At 40.3% G+C, this 21,733-nt stretch overlaps 2 protein-coding genes across 3 annotated transcripts in view; one reads left to right on the top strand and one right to left on the bottom strand.

The window, feature by feature from the left end:
* Positions 1-459: 459 nt before the first annotated feature.
* Positions 460-11,509, top strand: slc22a16 (solute carrier family 22 member 16). Its single transcript, XM_051408038.1, has 8 exons — positions 460-601; positions 1,505-1,981; positions 3,043-3,160; positions 4,903-5,461; positions 6,378-6,505; positions 8,889-8,998; positions 9,383-9,482; positions 9,661-11,509. Exons 1-8 carry the CDS (start codon positions 558-560, stop codon positions 9,853-9,855), a joined length of 1,731 nt encoding a protein of 576 aa, XP_051263998.1. The 5' UTR covers positions 460-557; the 3' UTR covers positions 9,856-11,509.
* A 1,622-nt stretch (positions 11,510-13,131) lies between these two features.
* Positions 13,132-21,733, bottom strand: part of usta (uronyl 2-sulfotransferase a) — a 53,261-nt gene continuing 44,659 nt past the window's right edge. For both annotated transcript variants that reach the window (XM_051408039.1, XM_051408040.1), the window contains 3 exons: positions 15,477-15,574; positions 15,183-15,340; positions 13,132-15,061 (listed from right to left, as the gene is read on the bottom strand). In XM_051408039.1, coding sequence (XP_051263999.1) covers positions 14,769-15,061; positions 15,183-15,340; positions 15,477-15,574 — 549 coding nt within the window. In that variant the 3' untranslated portion in view covers positions 13,132-14,768. The remainder of the gene's footprint in view (positions 15,062-15,182; positions 15,341-15,476; positions 15,575-21,733) is intronic.

Here is a 21,733-nt window from a genome sequence, read left to right as displayed (position 1 = left end):
AGCTACACATGAAAGTTTATCCAAAGACGTTTATGTTTGAGGTCTCAGGAAAAGTGACTTTACAGCCATAACAACCTGACTGTTCCTGAGGAAACACTGTATGTGATTGCTTCATGGCATGAGAATGTGTGATGTAATCAAGGGTCCATTAGTGTCTGCTCAGATATGATTTAGGTCCAAACAATTAAGTCTATCTTATTTAAAGGGGTGACACTGTGTATATAAAGAAAATATTTAAATAAAATAGAAATTACAGCAACAAACACAACTTAATATACCATTCTCTGTGACGTTCCAAAACATCTCCAGCCAAAAGCGTTTTTTTTCCCCCGCTGACCCCCTTGTGCGCTCGTGTGTGTGTGTGTGTGCATGTGTATGTGTGTGTGTATATGTGTGTGTTTGTATATGTGTGTGTGAGACTGTGCGCCCCTCCTACCCTCACTCCGCTCCGTGAAGCCACATTTTATGATTTGGTGTGGAAGCGCTCAGGATCCGCTGCCCGCCGGGGGAGAGAGACGCACCGGGAGCCTCGACGCACAAACTCACCGTCAGAAAAAATGACCGTAGAGAGAATATTCGATGAGCTCGGACATTTCAAAAGGTATCAAAAGCATTTTTTTTTTTTTTTTACTCTATCCAGACTTAGTAAGTTGGCATGTTTGCTTTGTTCTGTGAATGAGTTCGGGGGTATCAGAAGCCAGTTGGTGCTTTCGAATTGTAACTTCTCAACGTCTGAAGTTATTTTTATTCCATGTTGCAAATGCGTTTTTGAAAGCAAACACCAAAAAAAAAAAAAAAAAAGACCGAAAGAGCGCATCCCATTCCATTTCATGAGTTGTGCACAATGCTTTTGGGTCTACAATTTTTTTTCTACCACATGTCAATGCTTACCGAGTCTCCACTCAGAGGAACTTTTGTGTCCCCTGTGTATATTTTTGAAAAAAAATCGTATAAGTATTCCAGTTGTTAGAAGAACTAAAGCTATTATATCTTTTTGAAGTGCATTAATAAGTGCCAGAATGTAACTTTCAGCACATGTTTCTGATTTTCCCCTTTAAAGTAATAACGTGCTGAATTCATTCAACTTCATTCAAAGCATAAGTTAAATGAATATGTTTTGTATGCAGTTTGTCCTTTTTGTATAACAAGATATCATCACTGTCCCTGCTTGTTTTTGTAGTTAAAAAGCACAATTGAGATTTACATTTTAAGAAAATCAAGAAAATGTATGATGTTGAAATGTGGGAAATTTTACCTCAGTCCAGCTTACTTTAAATACTGTCAAATCTCTTGTGATGTTGACTTTTTTTTAACTAATCACTGCAACACCTGGGCAGAACTTTATACAGTACACCAGGATTATTCATCAAAGGATGATTTCTAAGGTGACCTCAGCAGTTATCCATTAAATGGAAGACCTAAAGGATTGCTCCCCAACCACTCATCATGTCTTCTCTTCAGCTCTGGTGTCAGCATATTTTTAAGGCACTGTCTTTCTCTCCAGATTTCAGGCATGTCTGTATTTTGCAGCAGTATTCCAGGCTGTAGCCTGCGGGATCCACTACCTGGCCTCTGTCTTCTTAGTGGAGACACCAAACTTTGTTTGCAGTGTACCCAGCAACATCACAGATGTCCTGTACGGCAACCTGACGGTATCCAGTCTGGAAGAAATCCTGCCAGTCTTCAAGTCGGGGACTGGGCCCTTGGTGGTGAGGACGGCTGAGGGCCAACAGTGGGAGCTCAGCCGGTGCCGCTGCGCCCTGCGCGTCGACCCAAAAGACTTTACATACGATTTTGATGGCAACAAAACAGTGAGAGCCTGCAATGGGACCTTTGTTTTCGACCACACTGAAGTTCACCAAAGCATTGTGACGGACTGGGACTTGGTGTGTGAGAGAGAGTGGCTGGCCAAGCTGTGCCAGCCCACCTTCATGCTGGGGGTGCTGATCGGAGCGCTGCTGTTTGGGGACATTGCTGACAGGTAACCAGGGGCTGCAGGATGGGGGAGGATGGGGTGGGCACTGTGTACAAACATGTATTCTCTCTCTTGCTCAGTGGTTGATGTATGATGCATACACTCACGGTGGCCTCATAAGCACGGAGGGAAAGGGATGACTAGAATGACAGTCAGGTAGGAAAAGTAGATCATGGGATTGAGGGATGAAAGAAAGGGAGGAGGAAGAGACGAGAGTGGCAGGAAAGCAATAGGGAGGCAGGAAAGCCTGGGCACACTTTGGACAGATCAGGTGACCTGACTGAGCCAAGACTGAAGTGGTCAGCATTTAGAAGTAGGACTTTAGTCTTGTGTACTGGAGGGTACACTTGCTTTGATGTCTGCCCAACCTCATATCTTATAAATTGATCCCACTAGCAGAGTTAAAAGAGAAGGATTAAGTGCTAATTGTTTGTATGGATGAGTTAATCATCATCACACCTCACTGTATCTGCTCTTACGCATTTTATACACAGTCTTATCTACCATGACTAATGGTCGAATGCTTTTATGAGCTGGACATTGTCAAAGTCTTGGTCCTCACATTGTGAGGTCAAGTTTCGCTTGTTAGTAGCCGTGAGGTACATTGAGCAGGCAAAGGGGTTGTGGAGCATCTCTTGAATGTTGAGGTCAAAGTTCACTCTCATGTTTATATACTGTGTTCTGTTTTCTTTCTCTAAACACAGAACTCGAGAATATTTGTGTAAGACATTAGCTTACCTTGACCCACAGAATTTTAGCTGTATTGCTTTACTGCAAAAAGTTGCTAACATCACAGCTAACATTTTATTGCAGAACCTTAGTGGCCCATACAACAAACATACTATTCTTGTCTACAACTTGTATTCAGATACCTGATATATGCCATGCAATGCCTACAACATAATGTTGGTCTAGTGATACCTTGCTGCAACTGAAAGTCAACACAACTTTCAACGCAACAATTAAATCATCTTTTATGTAATGTATTGCTTACCTGAACACCACCTTATTTCTCTTTATCTCTCTATCTGTCTTTCTCTACCTGCATGGGTGTCTCTCTCCTCCAGAGTTGGTCGTGTGAAAATTCTGATGTTCACCAGCCTCTGCCAGTTTGTGCTTGGGGTATCTGTAGCGTTTTCTGGAAACTACTATTTCTTTGTGGTGCTTCGCTTCCTCCTTGCCATGGTGAGTTCAGTGTGTGTATCTACTGTGTGTGCTTCTGTACTGTGTGCGGTTGTGTATCCAACTGTGTTCTTGCATAGCATGGTTGCTTGAATTAGGGAAATTATTAATGTGGAATAAAATTTTAACCAGGGAGAGCATACCAAAAAAGAAAGAAGGTAGGTGTTCCTGAGACCTCTAACTTAGTTGATAAAGGTAATCCACCAGGGTGACGACACTAACGCTAATGTGAGTCATTTTGAAAAAGGTCTCTGTTATTAACACTTGCCCAGTATGGGTCAAGGGAGGTGCCTTATTTTCCATTTTGGCTGGTAAACAAGCATGATTCTCCAGGTTGATTATGTGTCCAGTTTCTCAAGGTTTTTTCTGCAAAACAATCTCTCAGCCAATCGCTAATGTTCTCTACGAATACATGAGGAGCCACCTCCTGTTAGTCATATTGCAGCCAAGCCAACATACAAACCAAAGCAAGATGTTTGCTCCAACTGTGCATAATAAGAGTATAAATGTAACTGTGTAACCTTAACTGTATATATACTATATTTCTGCACATCTTCTGCACAGGTAGTAATGTAGGTTGTGTTAGTTAGCAACCCAAATAAGGTCAAGTAGCAACTGTCTTATAATAGCGTAGAAAAAATAATTTACATTCATATAAATCAAGGGAATGCAAGAAATTAGCAGAAATTAGATCACAATTGCTCACATTTTTCATAATCAAGAAAAAAACGTACATTTATAGAGATGTTAAGGGAAGCATCGTTTTTTTTACGAGCATAGATATGTGTATATAAATATATCTCTGAGTTGAGTTGATGTTTTTGTAAAACTTAGAAAAACTTTATGTCTCACAAATTAAACCAGGACCCATATGGGTAAACCTCAGTTGGTGCAACAGTGCGAAATTTCCAGACCACCATGTTAAAAGCAGGCAACAATGAGGACTTTTTGGGATAAACCGTAGTAGAGCAGGTGAAGTTATAGAGTGTCTTTAGTGGTTCTTTGTATGTTCACATGTATGCACATTTGTCTTTCTGTGTACAGAGCACTAAATAAAATGTGCGTAAAAAAACATAAACAACAGTTTACAAGGCAAAGGAAGGGAGTCATTACGGTTACAAGTCCACATGGCAGTAAAGTTGTGCTGAAAGACTCCCCTACAGTCTGTCCACTGTTTCACTGCTCTCCGTCTTCTACCATCCCCCCAGTCCTCCTCAGCTACAGCTGTTGTTTTTCACATAGAATCAGTCTCTCGGATAGGGTACGCTCATACTGCGGAGCCACACTTAACACAGTGCAGAGTCAGTCTTATAAGCAGGGACTTAAAGTGTGATTACTGCCATATGTATCACACAAAGGTCTGACAACAACATGTTTACCTCTAAGTTGCAGAAAGTACAGAGAGTGCATTATCTCTCTATTAAGTCTTACAGTGTGACTTTGTATGATGTATATATACAGCACCATTTAAAACCCTTAAATAAGAAGCACTTTGCATTCTGTGTATGTGTTTATTAAAAATGTGCTCAAATTCTTTGTTTTATGTATTTAGAATAGCATATTCTTGTACATATTCCAATTCCTTGTATCTCATCCTTTTCCATTTTTGAATCCTCCATCTCTTGTGTTCTCCTTCCTTGCTCTCTCCATCTCTCGCTCTCAATTTTTGTCCTTATTGTATCTTCCAATCCTGCTTCCGATTTCATCTTTTTATTTGTGTCCCTCCTTTCCTTTGCTTTTGGCAGGTATCCAGTGGCTACCTCGTGGTGGTGTTTGTCTATGTCACAGAGTTCACTGGCATCAAGGTACGAACATGGACCTCTATGCACGTGCATGCAGCCTTTGCCGTCGGCATCATGGTAGTGGCTCTGACCGGTTACCTGGTGCGGGTCTGGTGGATCTACCAGATCATACTCTCCACGTGCACCTCGCCGTTCCTGTTCTTCTGCTGGAAGTTCCCAGAGACGCCCTTTTACTTGATGGCCAAGGGCCGTTACAAGGACGCTCAGACCCTGTTAGACGCAATAGCCCGCTTCAATGGTCTTGATTACAGGCTGAAGGTGGAGGAGCTCCTGGAGCCAGAGGAGAGGGAGAATGGCAGAGCTCTGCTCGAGGAGTCAGAGGAGCGGCCATCGCAGTCTGAAAAGAAGCTATCCATCCTGGACCTGTTCGGCAGCTGGAGGATGGCGGGCCGTACGTGCACAGTGTGGGCCATCTGGTTCATCGGCAGCTTGGGCTACTACGTGTTCTCTTTAGGCTCAGTCAACCTAGGAGGAAACCAGTACATTAACCTCTTCCTTGCTGGTAACTGATTGGCTGATGAGTGTGAATGAGCATGAAAAATATTGATATCGCAAAACTATACAATTGTAATATCTAGCTTTGTGTGTGTCTTGTTACACAACAACATCCTACTTAGGTCATAGGTATAACTGTGTGTAGATGGATTTGGCAACTGTTGACAACTGCTAATAACAGATATCCATGTAAACAAATCAGCCTCTCAGATAGTCCAGGCCTCTTTACTAAATTGAGCAGTATGCTATTTAGAACGGTCAGCTTTCACTCTAGTCCCTGTTTGCAATGTTTGTTCTGTACACTACAAAATGTCTGTCTAGTGTCGTGTAGTTCAGGGAACATTGTGTCACTGGCGAAGGCGGTGAGATCTTTTCTGTTCTCCAGTTTGGCTTTGTTTACTGCTCTGTTTTTGGTCACATAGCAGGTCAAATTAGCCTGTGAGCAATTAAGAAAAACTACAGCCCTCCCGAGCTAAATAGTTTCCCTGTGGTTTTTCATCTAATAAAGGAAATAAGATTTGTACTGTAATAAAAAAAATTTTGTTAAACAAATCAAGAACTGATGTATTGCTCATGTAATGCTGTTTTGAAAGCATTGGGTTTTCTATGGCACATTTCCCAGTATAAACTTTAAAGCTATTATTTCTCACAAATGTGCATATTAAATGCTACGTTTGGTACTAGTTATGTCTGGGAATCGGGATGATATGCAGTATTTACACTACATTGACTTCCTCTTTATAATTGAATGTGCTTCTCTTAATGTCCACTGGCAATATTTATAATCCCTACTTTTCATTTCATACAGTAGAGCACATTTGGGAGGCTGGTTATTTATGACCCCTAGATGGAATGTCTCGGTGTCAGCGTGTCAGTGCCATGATAACCTCTGACCGAGAGCTGCTGTGATTGGCTGTTTCCAGGTGCAGTGGAGCTCCCCTCCTATCTGGTTGGCTGTTTTGCAATGGACCGGATTGGCCGGAAGAAGACGTGTGCCCCAGCTCTGCTCCTGGCCGGGATCGCTTGTATGCTCATCATTGTGGTACCTGCTGTACGTACTGGGAGTGTGTGTGTGTGTGTGTGTGAGAGAGAGAGAGACAGTATGTGTATACATTTAGGATATTTAGGTATTCTTGAATCTTAATTATTACAAATTATCTTGTCCACTTTTTTTCCACACTATTATTTCTTTGGGGTTATAAAACTGCTGACTCAACAATATTTTTAGTGGCCCCCATAACAAAATTCAGGAATAGGAGTTACAAAATGGAAGCTTTATTAGTATTATTTTTAATTATTTGACCCCAAACTTAGAGGAATTGGCTGTGATGTTCAGTCCAACAGAACGATTATCCTGCAGAGAAGGCTCATTTTATCTTGTTCTCACAATCATCTTTAGATTTTATTACTTCAATGTTTTCAACTCAAATTTTGATTTCTAACTGCAACTGAAACATTACACATGTGACAGTGACGCTGCTGTCAACAAGATGTGACTGTTAGTCGTTGGGGAGTCGTGTGTCAGAGGCAAGGTAATACAGGGCTATTTTTAAAGTATTTTCTGCACTGACACAATCTGTCTGAACCGTTGAGTTTACTGTCCTGATATTGCCCCGGGCCACTGGGCCACTGTTACTGATCCCTAATATACGACACATGCAGTTCCTAGTGTGTGTGTGTGTGTGTGTGTGTTCTGACCCAAATTAGTTTTGTTCATAGTTGGGTTGGCAAACAGCTGGTGTGTAATGTCTAAGTAAATATGACCTTTGACATTGAAAGCCAATCGGTCAGCAAACGTGAGCTGAAAATGAGCAGTATGGAAACAGAGGAGATGGAGAGTCATAACTGAGTATGGAGGCGTTCCCAGTGGATAGAAGTGTTCTGAATTTAAGTAGAATACATGAACTTGTTTCTTAGTCACAGGACCTACAGACACTCACATTCTTTTGTTATTATAGTCTTTAGTATTATGAGAAGGATACTTTATCTTATCTTCCCTCTTGCTCCTTTCCTTCCCTCTTAGTTGCTTCACTCTCCTGATAGATACATTGTAAAAGCTGTACAGTAATTTTAGCAGTGTATTATGCTGCATGTGTTTTGCTACTGGGTGTCTAGTTATCTCTTCCACATACTGTATGCGTTCATATGATTTGATTCATATTTTCTGGAATTCTGAGAAATAGGCTTCTTCGCTTTCCCTGCAGAGAGGTAGATAGCCAGAAGCCTGTTAGCTTAGCTTATCATGAAGACTTGGGGAAAAGGCTAGCGTGGCCCTGTGCAAAGGTAACATGGTAAAATATATCATATATATCAGTTCCACTAAAAATTACTAAAACTTTTTTTTTATCTCAACTTGCCTGCCTCACTACTAACTCTCCCCCTACATTGTTAACTGTTTTGACTTTTAATTTTCTGTTTAGATTATCTAATTTATCACTGTTGAAAGTATTTAACTCTGCTTCCCATAGATTCTGTAGGTCTTTTAATACATCTTTGCACAATGTGCTCTTTTGTTCTGGGCCCGACTTGCTAAGCAAGTATCTCCATAGGTTCTTGAAGATTTGTAATGCAATCCTTGCAGTCAAAACCTTGTCCTGTCTCAGAAAACACTGCGAACAGTCTACCTTTTTATCATGGCTACTCTGATTGCGCTTGCTTTTGAATGCTGTGTTTGTCTGCATAGCTACACTGTGCTGTACTTAGTGAGGGAGTTACAGTAATATTTATACTTATTTCAGTGGTTTAACTAAGCTCTATCTGTATTTTGTTAAACATTTTCAAATTTGGCCAATACAGATGACTCCGTCCACCACTGTCCACTTGGAACTGAAATGACCATGAATGAATTGCCAGTATTCAGGCTCAGAAAGGGCACTGACTGCTTAACATGAATTCATTGATAGATAAAAGATGTCAAAAATACTGGGATTGTTCGACAGTGCAACAAAAATAGCTCATTTGCGTCACAGCTCACTTTCCAAGAACGTTTTCCGCATGCACTTATAGTACACGATAACATTCACACACAGTGTCCAGTTGCAAGTCCCATTCATAGATGTGTATATGGTGTATAACAAGTGCTTACCATGCCACAATAACAGTAAGTATGTAAGTAAATTAAAAGTAGAGTCACTGAGAGAGCAACCATTCCTTCAGTTTATCAGATTACATGGATAGAATTTAATCAAGTCAGCATGAACTTCAGTTCACACATCCATGGAGTGCTGTAAGAGAGTCTGTGCTGCTGTTTAAGACTTTTAATGCAATCAGGGGTCTGATGAAAAGGCTGAAGGTGAAAGGTCAGGCGTATATTTGTTTGATGAATTTAGCTGAAATATAATTTACAAGGTAAAGGTTCATTTACAAACTTAACTTACTGTTTATACAATGAATATACTTATCCTCACACCCACACCCCCACCCCTTTTCCACAGGACATTCAGGTACTGGCCATCGCTCTCAGTATGACAGGGAAGTTTGCCATCGCCATTGCCTTTGGTCTCATCTACCTGTACACCTGTGAGCTTTACCCAACCATCATCAGGTAAGAGCAAACAGAATCAAAACTCATACGCCCCCAGAAACATGAAATATCTGGACTGCAACAATGAATTTGTCATTTGTCTTTTTTGAACTGCTTCTTCAATCCATCAGGGAGTTGAAATCAAATCATCATTACTATATTTATATCTTGACAGTACAAAGTCGAGTTGTCAAAACATTCCAGTCTTAACAAACAGTTTATTTTCATGTCAAAAAGATTTGAAAAGAAACTTGGACATAACTTGATCATAAAGTAATGTTCCTTTTCAGTTTACAGTAATTTATATTTGTTCATATCTGTGGCAGTATGCCTCATGTCTGTACCCTGAAGTCCCTGAATCTGTCTCCCTATATGTTGCTGACCATGTGTATGATATCCCTCCAGGTCTCTGGCAGTGGGTAGTGGCAGTATGATGTGCCGTGTTGGCAGTGTGGTGGCCCCCTTCTGTGTGTACCTGTCTGAGGTCTGGGTCTACCTACCTCAGGTATACATGTTCTCTTCTGGCTATTATTTAATGTTTAATTACCGGTTATTACCTGCTCCATTCTTTCACCTTTGCACCTTGTTCCTGTTTGTCAAAGTTTGTCTACTTGGGTATCCTGGCAACAAAACAAATTTCCGCTAATTAATTTTTTCCTTTATTCATCACCACCCCTGTGTAGCTCATCGTGGGAATCCTGGCATTCATTATCGGAGTGCTGACGTTGTTGTTGCCTGAGACCCTAGGCAGACCTCTGACAACCACATTGGAAGAGGCTGAAGCTCTGGGACGCGAGCCTAGCAAGAAGAACTCAGCCCTGGGCAATAAAGATGCAGAGGATGGGTTGGAGCTGAATCAACCTGATGCCAAGGCTTGAGTTATACACTGCTGGAAGAGAGAGAGAGAGACCGATGCACAAAGAGAAGCAAATAGCAAGAAAAATGAAGGAAAAGAGAGGAGGTGATGGCTGCCAAAAACTGACATATTAGCTTCATTGATTTATTGGATTGTTGGAAGAAAACGAAAAAAACAAAAACAACAAGCTTTTTAAAGAACTTGTTGAAATGACGTGTTTGTTGACATTTTGTTCTGTAGAGAGACCAACAGTTCTTTTCACTCTTCTTTAAGGGTCTTCAGACATTACACAAAGCCTCATGCGTGCATACAGATCTCAGTTAGGTAAAAAATCATGAAATCGATGAAAATCATGTGTGGTATGTGTGTGTATATTGTGTGCGTCCAGTTGTGTGTGTCCAAGACCCAGGATACATGAAGTATATTAAAGGATCATTTCAGTTTGTGACAACTTCAGTCGTATTTTTGAAGATTTGCCCATTATTTCTTTTAGTTAATTAATAACTTTAAACTCACTACAGTAATTTCTGAGATCTGGAAGCATGGTAGCTATAACACAAGTCTGATAGGGCAAGAAACAACAGCAGTTAGGTGTTGTAAACAAGCCAACTGTTCAGCCAAATTATCAAAACAGCTTTATTTGCACACCAGAAATATCAGTAATAATACACACAGGAACAGTGTGTATTATTGTGCACAGTGGGTCAACGTTGAACCAGAAAATGTGATCTCAGATCTCAGCAATTAACTGGAAAGCCAAAACTACAAAAATAAGACCCAAATTGTAATAATCTGGAATTATCCTTTAAGAAGAGGAAGTTACCATAAGTACAGTGACACAACAGTCAGCTTCTGTGCCGTGATTGAGTTACCTCTCTGAAACCGTCTAATCAATCAGTCATAAGTGCAGATCATGGCTGTGCATATAGTATTAAGGTGTACAGATACAGTTATTCTAAACATGTGTAATACATATCATTTCCATGATCTAAACAATAGAATGATTTATTCTAATAACAAGTGCCTTATTTTTTAATAGTGAACCTTTTTATAATTTTCAACTTTTTTTTAATCTCAGGGCATCCTGTTTTGGATATCACTGTGAAATGATCCTAAACATACCGTTTACTTTTACTTTACTCAGTTTGACAGTATCCATCTTGTTTAAGATGCCATTGCTTAGCTTTAACTTTGTATCTAATGTTTGTGTGTGTGTGTGCATGTGTGCGTTGGTAAGTACAGTAGTTGGTGTCCCAGTTTTCTACGTGCTTATTCAGTGTATACAATCTAGATGCTAGACATACTGAAGGAAATGTATGTAGTAAGACGTGATCTCCAGATATTTGGACCAAAGGCAGGAATGAAGCACAACAGTGTGGAGATGTATTGACCTGCTTGCAATGTTGTAGTGTACTACCAGCATGTTTTTGTTTATTATCAAACCATAGTATGGTGCTTTAATCTAAAGGAGATCAAAAAATCATGACAATCAACTGGTATCCTAACAGTGAAGGAATTTGATTACCAGGTGGGGTAAAAGGACTCAGGTTCAGTATTTCATTCTGGACAGATTTACAATCAACAGTATGTTGTTGTTGTTGTTTTCATATGAATTGATTTTTTTGTTAGTATTATCTTTATTTCATTACGCAAAAATAAATAAGATGTTGAAGTTGTTGACGTCTTCATGGCTATAATACACTTTTAAATTAAGTGTTTCTATGCATCTACTTTAACAACTGCAGTTCTATTTCATAAATGTGCTCCTTCGCAAGTTAAAAGCAATCTCCCTCTTCCTCTCTCTCTGTCTGTCAAACTGGAGGGTTCAACCTGGTGCTGGGAAAGTAGGGAATCTATTTTTGTCATACGGAGAATATAGAGCAGGTCTGAGAACAGCCCACCGACACTAACAGCTTCCTATTCGCCGGTGGAGAGGAGGTCCCCACTGCTAATGCCAACTCCCTCTGCACCACCCAGCACATAAACAAACCCTCTGAGTTCAACTTTGGAGAAGAAAACTCTGCAGATGCATGACCAGTATATATATATATATATATATGTGTGTGTGCATGTGTGTGTGTTTGTGTGGATGGAAAAGCTAAACGTCATGCACTTCACATAAACCTTAACAGACAGGCTGCTAATGTGAACTTCCACTTATGTCATGATACTGATACCCTGAATACTGTGTGGTTATTATTGGACAGCATGGAGTGAAGATTTTGTCAGGAATTCCCTTTCTCTGCATGTGTGCTCTTGCAGTTTTATCTTTGTGAGGGTCAAATGGAGCTGTAGACTTTTTTAGAAAGTCAGGGCTGAGGGTAAAGGGCTAGGGGATGTTTTCAATAAGGGTCCTCACAAGTATAGAAGGTGGTGGTAAATTGTAGCAGCCTTTTACAGTAATGAAGACACATGAGAGAGGTTGGAACAGGGGCTACAAACCAATGTCAGTAAATTATGGACCATTAGATGCACTATGCTATTATGTATCCCTCTGACCTCTACTAACACACACAATGTGCAACCTCTGTTCAGATATTTTTCAGTTTCCCTCAACTTCCAGTGTTATCCTATCATTAAATGGGTTTTAGGAGATTTTTTAGAAATACAAAAACACTGTGGTTCAGTATCAACAGAATATTAACACAGTGTACTGACTCCAAACTGTGTATTTGTTCCAGCAAAAATGGAAAGAGGACACCATTTGCTGGTCATGGCTGTGAGTTACATCAAGCTGGATATGGCTTGTCTTCAGCGTTTGAACAGTAATCCAACAGTTTGTCAATTATTTTTATTTCAAATAATTGAATGTCAAACGATGTCTGTCTATAGTTATGTGATCATATATTAAGGTTGTATTGCTTGTGTTCAAATATTTATTTCATACAGTTGCTCTAAATCAAGGCAGACTGCTTGTTGCAGAGGTGCTTCTTTATAAGCAGTAACCAATCTTTACTTATTTTCTTCTACTTTTCTGTAATCAGACTATAGAATGAAATTCACAAACAGGGGAGACAGAAAGAAGATAAGTCGAGGTTGAGTGGAGTGATGGACAGGCTGCTGCAGGGAAGAGAGTCCTATGTGGTAAGAACAAAGGCTGATGGCGTGGACCATGATCTGGAGGCTGCTCTGTTAGTAGCTGCCTATCAATCTGAAATGTGTAGCAGCATGAGAGATTTTAGGTAGGCTGAGGATGAGGCAGGCTGCAGCATTCCTGATGAGGTGAAAAAGCCACAACAAACTTCTTAATATACTTTTTTCCCACACAAAAAAAAGGAAGTAAAGCAGAGACAATAGCTGCAATAGTTAGAGGACATTTATTTTGAAGACTGTAAAATGATGGACTGCATTAGTTGTTGTTAACCAGTTTTCAGCTGTTGATATAAACCCATTCTAGACACCCTTAATATGCCAAGAATAGTTTCATAGCCACCAGAGACCAAAGATACAAATGATTAAGTTATCAAACAGTTTTTTTCCTTCCTGAGAATCTTATCTGGAATGCAAATGAATACAAAATAATAAATTAAAACTGGCAAAAAAGGAAACACTGAACACAAACCAGGACAATGAAAAGGTACAGACAATGGAGATAAGGATGGTAGAGGGAAATATGTAGATGACAGTTACATGTTAGCTTATGGTTACTGTTCTCTGGATGGTTTTTACATGAGTGATGAAAAACATGCACTTTGAATAGCTGCTGGAGAATTAGAAATTAGTGTTAGCTGGCATTGGTAACACTTCACACTTACATGATAATATTTTTGAATGGGAAAACAAACCCTTAAACAGTAACATAATCCTACGTGATATTGAAGGCAAATCAGTATCCAGTTTTGTGACCAAATCCCTCATTTTGCTGCAGAATTTCAGGACAAGTCACCTCAGAGAAAGTGCAGTATAATACAGTTTTGTAATGCATCGCAGTAGAAACATTGGTATTTGGCAAACTCAATTTTTTAAACTTTGGATTAAACAAATGACGCTCAATAAATGCTTTTTTTAGTGTTTGACTCTAAACCCAGCCTATATTCTCAACAAATGACCTTATCCAAACAATCAATCTATGCTAAAATACACTGCTGGTTTGGTCAAACTCAATCATTCATGCACACACAGTTGGAATTCTCTGAATTCATAATTGAGTGCTTACCGTTTAACCCTCATTTATACCTAATAATATCTTACAAATGAAACAAAATGTTATAAATCAATATTATAACAACTGACTTGACTACGTCACAACTACACCAGCTGTGCACAGAGGTTCCTGTCAGTTTCTGAAACTCTTAGTGAGGTTTGGCACTTACAACAGTCCTAAACAACTAATATACAAAAAAGGGTTTTGGTACTTTCTTTTTATTCATGGATACCATTTCCCATTCCAGCTTTTAGGACATTGACCCTTTCATAAAGTATGAACCTCTTACTTGGGCAATGTCTCTGAAATCCTCTCCTACAGTAAACACCCCAGCGACCAACATTTAGAATATTTCCAAACACATGTAGCGATCCGCATCTTGCGCTAATCTCTCCTGGAGATTAAAGCAATGATGGATTTTTGTTTACAGAAACGAACCTAAAAACAAGCTCAAATTAAAACAAAACTCAAGTCACGCAAAAGTGAGCTGAAAACATGATTTCCCATTGTCCTCAGTCAATTTTTAAATAGAGCCTTTTGTCCTTCCAATGACTCAACTCCTATAGTCCTCAGTGCTGGGACTGTCGTGATAGGAGTCTATTGCAGATGGAAAACAAGAGCCCGTACAAACATGAGCGTCAGGATCCGCACACCCCTGAACACACCTCACTTTTCTTAGGAATGCTGAAAGACGGGGAACGCTCCCCTTTGCCCTCAGGCTGCCTCCAGCTATCTCCAGCCTTCTAGCCAATCAGCTTTTTTTTGGCTATATCCACTGTTCATCAAACAGCTTAGGGATGGACCAGCCAGCTGTTGGCATCCTCCAGGTCTGTGTCTAGATCCTCATCTTCATCCAGGGGCTCTGGGGTCCGGAGGGCCAGCTCTCGAAGAAAAGCAGGTGAGTAGGCGGTGGGTTGGGAGACAGACTTCAGGCCAATTTTTTTCTTCATGAGGTGGAATTGGTCACGGATGAAGTTGTAGAACTCATACTCGTAGCGCATACGGTGGTACAGCACCTGTAGGGCCTCTAGAGTGGGTGTATGTTTACGTACTGTGCCTGTCATGTTCCCCATCTTCCTATAGTCTGCAGAAAGACAAAGAGGATGTCAAATTGACAGGAATACAATCAGTGAATCAGGCTACAATGTACACCATTTTTCAGAAATATAACATCTAACAAATGTGATCTACTAACATGCACCTACCAGGGCTCTTGTAGATGTTGAGTACTCCAGTAAAGTAATGAGGTAAGAGCCTCTCCAACAGGAGCAGAACATCCTCCAGCTCTTCCAGGATACCAACAATAAGGTAGTTCTCCAGCACATTCTGTTTGGCCCTCTCCAGAGCCCATACTCCTGGCTCCCTGGTGAAGGGAGAAGAAGAGATTAAGAGACAGAAAAACAAAGACAGTAACACAGCAGCCTTACATGACTAGAAACAGTGTCTAAAACCAATCAAAAATCAAAATGCTTTGTCATTAAACCTGAGTGTGTTGATACCTGCACTGAGGATGCTGTCCGCAGAAGTAGGGAATGATGTAGAAAACTCTGGGGTTGGAGCACTCAGGGTAATTCTCTAGAATGCACACATTGATATCCTGAAAGCAGACAAACACACAACAATCATTTTAATTTTACAGTACCCATTCCTTAATCATTTTCATTCCACTTGCAGTAAATGAAACGCAACCAGAATTGTAATGATGTTTTTCCACCACTTGAGGGGGCCCTTCACCAGCACTGCTGTGAACTCACGCTCACTGATAGTCATCATCCCAGAAACCGAACTGCTTTGCAAAACAACATCCTGAGCACAAAGATAAGCTCTGCCCCTTCACCTCAGCAGCTCTCAGAGGCTGAGGTGTCAAGTAATATAACATAAGTTTCCTTTTTATCTATTGAGATTCTGTGTATAGATTCATGCTCACCTGAAAAACACATTGATGTAATATAAAGTGGAATTACTATAATCTAACTGCGCAAATCAGATAGAAACGATAGTTTGACATTATGCAGTGATCTAACAGGGATGAACTTTCATTTCATTTCATTTCACATTTCACGTCTTCTAAGTCAGAAATAAAGTGTTTCAATCAGAGTTGCGAACTTTAAAAGACCCCTTGTGTAAATGTGGGAGCTATTAAATAATGAAAGGAAAAATACAGAGGAAAGATTAAAAACACACATGCAGGAGTGAAGCTGGCCAGCTACTAAGTGCTGTGGAACTGGCAGTTAAATCCATGTCAGGTGACGTAAGCCTTATGGATGGCAACAAGTCCAGAGCAACAAAACACACCACGAAGCATGACCCTGTCTCTCACACACACGTGCTCAAACACATGTTATACGGTAGCACCAGACCACATGCATGATACAAAAGGTGTTGACAGGCTCGTTGTATAAAAGAGTATGGGGACTAAACATGGAGGCAGAATTGAAAGTGTAATGATTGCGTCAAGACTTGCCTTTAAGATTTATACTCTGATAAGTCGGTAATGGCTGATTTAAACAGAGCAGTTTGTCAAAGCCAACACTGAGGCCAACATGCTCCATCACAGAGATTAGGTTGGGTCAGACAGAACTGGAGGCCCAGACCTTCCCAGAGGATGCAGACTGCTATTGAGGGAGAGATGTGAGGGGGCCTGCGGGTGAACACTGGGAACCAGGTGACTGAGCTGTGAAAAACACCTCACAGACAAGGGTGTTAACATGGATAAAGGCAAAAAGAAATAGTGTATGAGCAGGTATGAGTGTGACTTTCAGACAGCTACACAGGTAAAAGTTACAGTTAGCCATGTTCCGCTGTATTTTTGGCTACATGTTTACATATAGCATAGCGATGTAAAGATTATTTTCAGTTCACAGCAAAAAGGAATAGATAAATTGAACTAGCGCATCACAAATCTGATAACTCTACTGATTGATCTTTCTCAGATTCTAACAACGCAGCCACAACAGGAAGAGAGTGAAGGCCTGCAGGGAAGTCTATAAACTGGGATGACATAAATTATGCACTTGGTCGGTAATTTTTTCCTCGCAGCTGAATACTGTGGTACGATTGTGTCTCTGATTCATCAAGCGGCTGTAGGGTTTGTTTGAACTTTATGACTGAACTGCACTATGTGCTGGGAACAGGACTTATTGGTGATCAGTGAAGCAAACCACTGGAAATCTCTTCAAAGAAACCACAACAAAACCCCAGAGGAACCTTTAGAAAACAGTTCAGCACTGCACCATTGTTAGAGTACGGGTCGTGTCCGGACTTGTGATAAGTTTGCCCTGCTTTTCTTTGATTCATAATTTCTAGAATCATTTGTTGTTGTTCTTGTGTTTCAAAGAATGAAAGTGTCAGTACAACCATTGTTATCAATCATGAGTATGTCCCCTTGCCCTGCAGTCTACACTTTGCATGAATGTTTTCTCAATAAGATTTTGGCAGCCTATTCTTTGTGAAAAACTATAAACCAGATGCAGAGCTTCAGTTGATAAAAAAAACCTCAAATGCCACACAGTTACATTTCACTCATGCTTGCCATGCTGATAAAATACTGGGACTGGACTCTAGACAGGTCTTTTTTACAATTAGCCTAAATGCAGCACAGCGCAAAAGCTCCCAAGAAATTCATGAGCTTAATTAGAAAAAAGAAGTGAGAAAACGCAAGAACCAGAGACAAAGAAACAGAGAAAGGGGGACAGGAAGTGACACGTGTGACGCCATTCCCCAACATACATGGCTCATTGCCAGGAAGTCCCTCCTCCGCTTTGCTCCGACACTTGATACAGGACCCTCAACATTTAGGGGACCTCTGGGAATCCAGCCACAACTCATTTATATACAACTGTGCACAATCAAATACACACACACACACACACACACACACATGCACTCTCTTTAGAGAACCCATTAGTATTTCGAAGAGAGCTCCCGTGCGCACACTCAGGTTCATTGTTCCTATTCTCACTGTGGATTAGGCCAACTGAGCAGTCACAGAAACTGTAGCAAAATAGACCCTAATCTCTACAAAGGCCTCCTGTTTTACTGAATGGAATGTATGCATGAATTAAATCAGGAGTAATTGATTATGTAAACCTTTCCCATGGGACAATCTGACTCTAAATTTCCATCAGGGAGCATGGGAGTGATTCACCTGGGTCAACTCAAGGGTGAAAATATGTCAGTGTTGTGATTACAGCTTCTTACTGACACATCTGGCACATAGGGAGAAACATTAACAAAATATCTGACTGAAATCTGCTAAATGCTCCACGTCACTAACTGTCTCTGGTGCTGAGCAGGTAGCATACCGTTGTTTTTTGTATGCAGTGAAAGATGTTAAAACGTTCTATAGAGCTGAGGAACTGTGACACCTATCACATACAATCATGGGATCCATTTTTAATGTAAAATATTAATTACAGCTGATTTGAACTAATAATTCTTAGCATTTTTAGCATGCCAGATTCAAACGGCTTCCTGGCAATACAGAAACTGTCATGTAAGTTGACAATCACAGCTATCTATACAAAAAGACATGAAGATACTTTTCAACATCTTAAAAAGCCATATACTTACATAACCTGATAGATGTGACAAGTAAACCTCATGTGTCGGTTTCACCTTAGGCAATACATCCTGTGACAGATACACCACCTTACCGTTTCTAGTGTCAAGGCATGCCAGGGCATGATGGATGCCAGTAAAGCCTCTTTCATTATGCCATATGCCCTTATTTGTATTTGTGTGAAAGTGTGTACGTGTCATTGTAAATGTCAGACCAACTGACAGCAGATGATCCTCACTTCCCGTGGGAAACTCCTGATAAGAAGTGGGGGAACTAGTCTTGTGCTTTTTCGGGTTCAGTAGACACTTAAGTAGCAAGACATTTTGCATGTGTTTGCATGCACACTTACAGGTGTATAAAAACAAGCATATGCACACACTGTAGGCCTACTTTGTGGTAGGGCTGCCTGATTAATCACTCTCTATTGCTCCCATTATATTCCTCACTTTCAACTAAATCAATCTGACCTGGCTTTTTTAAAACCCACTTCAAATTTAAGATAATAATTTATCCATGCATGTGCTCAATCCCATGTGTGTGTACACCCTGTGTTCAAGTGTCCAGTGCATGCCCTGGTATAGTGTAGTGTATGTGTGTGTAAAAAGGGGTGTGGGGACTGACGGAAAATCCAAGCCAACCACAGGAATGTCTCAGTAACACGTGCATCAGGTTCCCTCAGCCCCGGCTAGCAAACTGACAGTGTTCTTTCATTGACACCTCTCATATAGACCCAGCATAGGGCAGGCAGGGCTAAAGCACACCAGGCAGGGGATATATCCAAGACTAGTCTGAACCCCGAGTGTTGACATAGCAGTGCACTCACGCTGACACACATACAGATATTTGAAAGGCTATACTTGTGAGGACATTCATTCCCTGGCCTCAAATCTGAACCTAAACTCTCTACAAAAACACACCAAAGCTTTATATTAAGCCTTATTTTGGATATCAACATTGAATCAAACTGTTATTGAGAATCAGTACTGCAGTTTCATTGTTATGGGTTGCTTATTTGTCAGGTGGAGCTCCATTAGTCCTCTCCAACCCCCCCATATGTATGTGTATGAAATGTGGACAGCTGCTTCCAACTAAAGCTCACAGGAGCTGAAGTCTAGGCTCTCATAACCAGCCACTTGGCTTTAAATCTTAATCCTTGACCCTAATCTTAATCTTAGTTTTACCTCAAACATCAAATCCTTTCTTAACAAATTAATATGTATAGCTATTACACATCAGCCTGTGTCTGTCTGTGACTCTGTTGATTCCTAAATTCCTACCTGGGCCTGTAATTGGATTTTCAGTGAGGTTCAGCACATTTTGTGGTGTGTATAGCTGCAGTCTTCAGCATTATACAGATGCTAGTGTGGCATATGCTTGCAGCATATATAGATATGATTAAGCACAAAACCGTGAGATGTTTTTGCTGAATTGGTAAGGTAGGTTGTTGTTGCTAACGAGCACAGTCAGTAAAAAGGACAACCAACAACAGCAATGTAAAGCCGTAAGAAAAGAAAGCATAGCAAAGCGAAACAAGAACAGAAAATACTGCTTGCTCTATGCAAATACAATTATATATATGCAGGGAGTATCCCTCAAAATCTCACTTCTATACATTTCCAGAGAGTGAGTCAAGTTGAATACAAAGAAATGGGGAAGAGGTCAATACTAAGAATACACTTCAGCGACTCAAGGCAAAACATCACATACTGTATTCTAATAAGTAGCTCCAAAGAAGTGGGCACCAACAAAATGTCATCCCTTTGGAAAGTTTTGGTCAGTTTTAAACCCTGCTAAGGACTCTTGGTTCTCATAAGTGTAAATACACATACACAGGCACACACGGACATGCACATACACAACCAGGTAAGCCAGTCTACAGCAACACAGCCTCCACCTCCCCTTACACTGTAGCAAGGGGCCCCCGTGGTCTGCATACTTTAATAACTCAACTCACATGGTCCAAAACTCCAGGGAAAGCAGTGCAATACTTAATTACACCCAGTCAGACTCAAGGCAGAATGACATTCACTCCTCCTGTTAGCCTTTCAGTATGGCCTTGTGAGCTCTCAGGGTCTCTGACAGTATGGAGGAATAACTAGCAGTGTACCTGTGTTTGTGCCTGGATATTGATTTGCCATAAAATCTTGAACAAGAATTGATATAATCATTGTTTCCACCTACTTTTATGGCCAAAATATGTTGTTTTTGCCAACCCACTCCCCTGATCCCAAAAGTAGTTGTTTATCTTCCTTATGGGGAGTTCCAACCTCACATCAGACCCATAACTTCACTGCTAACTGTACTATAGTGTATGCCATGAATTCAAGTAGCTCCTCCACAGTGTAAAACTCACACAGAGATCAAAAAGTGGCAACTTGAAAATTAAAGTAAGGCTCCAAATGGCATGTACTGCACTGTAAAGTATGACATGCATTGCCTTTAGTATGGTGCTACGGGGTAAACACCTCTCTAAGGCAGATGTAGGATGCAGAGTTCCTGATGTGGTTATACTAAATCAAGTCTCTAATTGGAGTCATAATCAGATTTAAATATTGGGTTAGCATCAGTCTGCAGTGGCCTTTCAATTTTCCTTCCATCCCTCTGGCACCACCACGTGTCGAACATCTTCAAAGAGAAAAGTATGTGGTTTTAATATATTTTCTATGTTGAAGAAATGCTCTGTTGCTTATGTTTTAACATTTAGGAAGTTAATGTCTCAAGATAACAACAAACAGATCTCAAACACAAGAAAACAACCATCTGGCTGACAGATATGCTATGTAACATTTATTTAATGAAAGAAAGAATCAATGGATGCATAAATCACTAGTGATAAAAAATTAATGTCAGTAGGATTATTTTCTTGTTACCTTATGTTTTGCAGAAGATTATCAGTGTATTATATAACATCAGTGTCATTACTGTTTCTGTGTACACACTTCTTAGCTAAAAAGCCTCTATAATTAGTATTTCAAGGTCATACCAGAATAAGAAATTAGTATATGACATTTCAGTTCATGTCTCAACTGAGCTTCAGGATATGAAACCAGCTGGCGTGGAACCAAAACTGATACAGATTTAAAGCACTGTTATTGGCAAGCCAGTGACTCATAAAATAACAGTGCAGCTCTGTCAAATACTGCAAACGCATTAGTATTTCAAACCATAAACATCCGTGGCATTGATTAAATTAAT

The sequence above is a fragment of the Dicentrarchus labrax genome, unplaced genomic scaffold (genome assembly GCF_905237075.1).
Source record: "Dicentrarchus labrax unplaced genomic scaffold, dlabrax2021, whole genome shotgun sequence".
Classification (NCBI taxonomy): domain Eukaryota; kingdom Metazoa; phylum Chordata; class Actinopteri; family Moronidae; genus Dicentrarchus; species Dicentrarchus labrax.
Note: the sequence above shows the minus strand (reverse complement) of the source record. Positions and strands in the feature narration are given on the sequence as shown.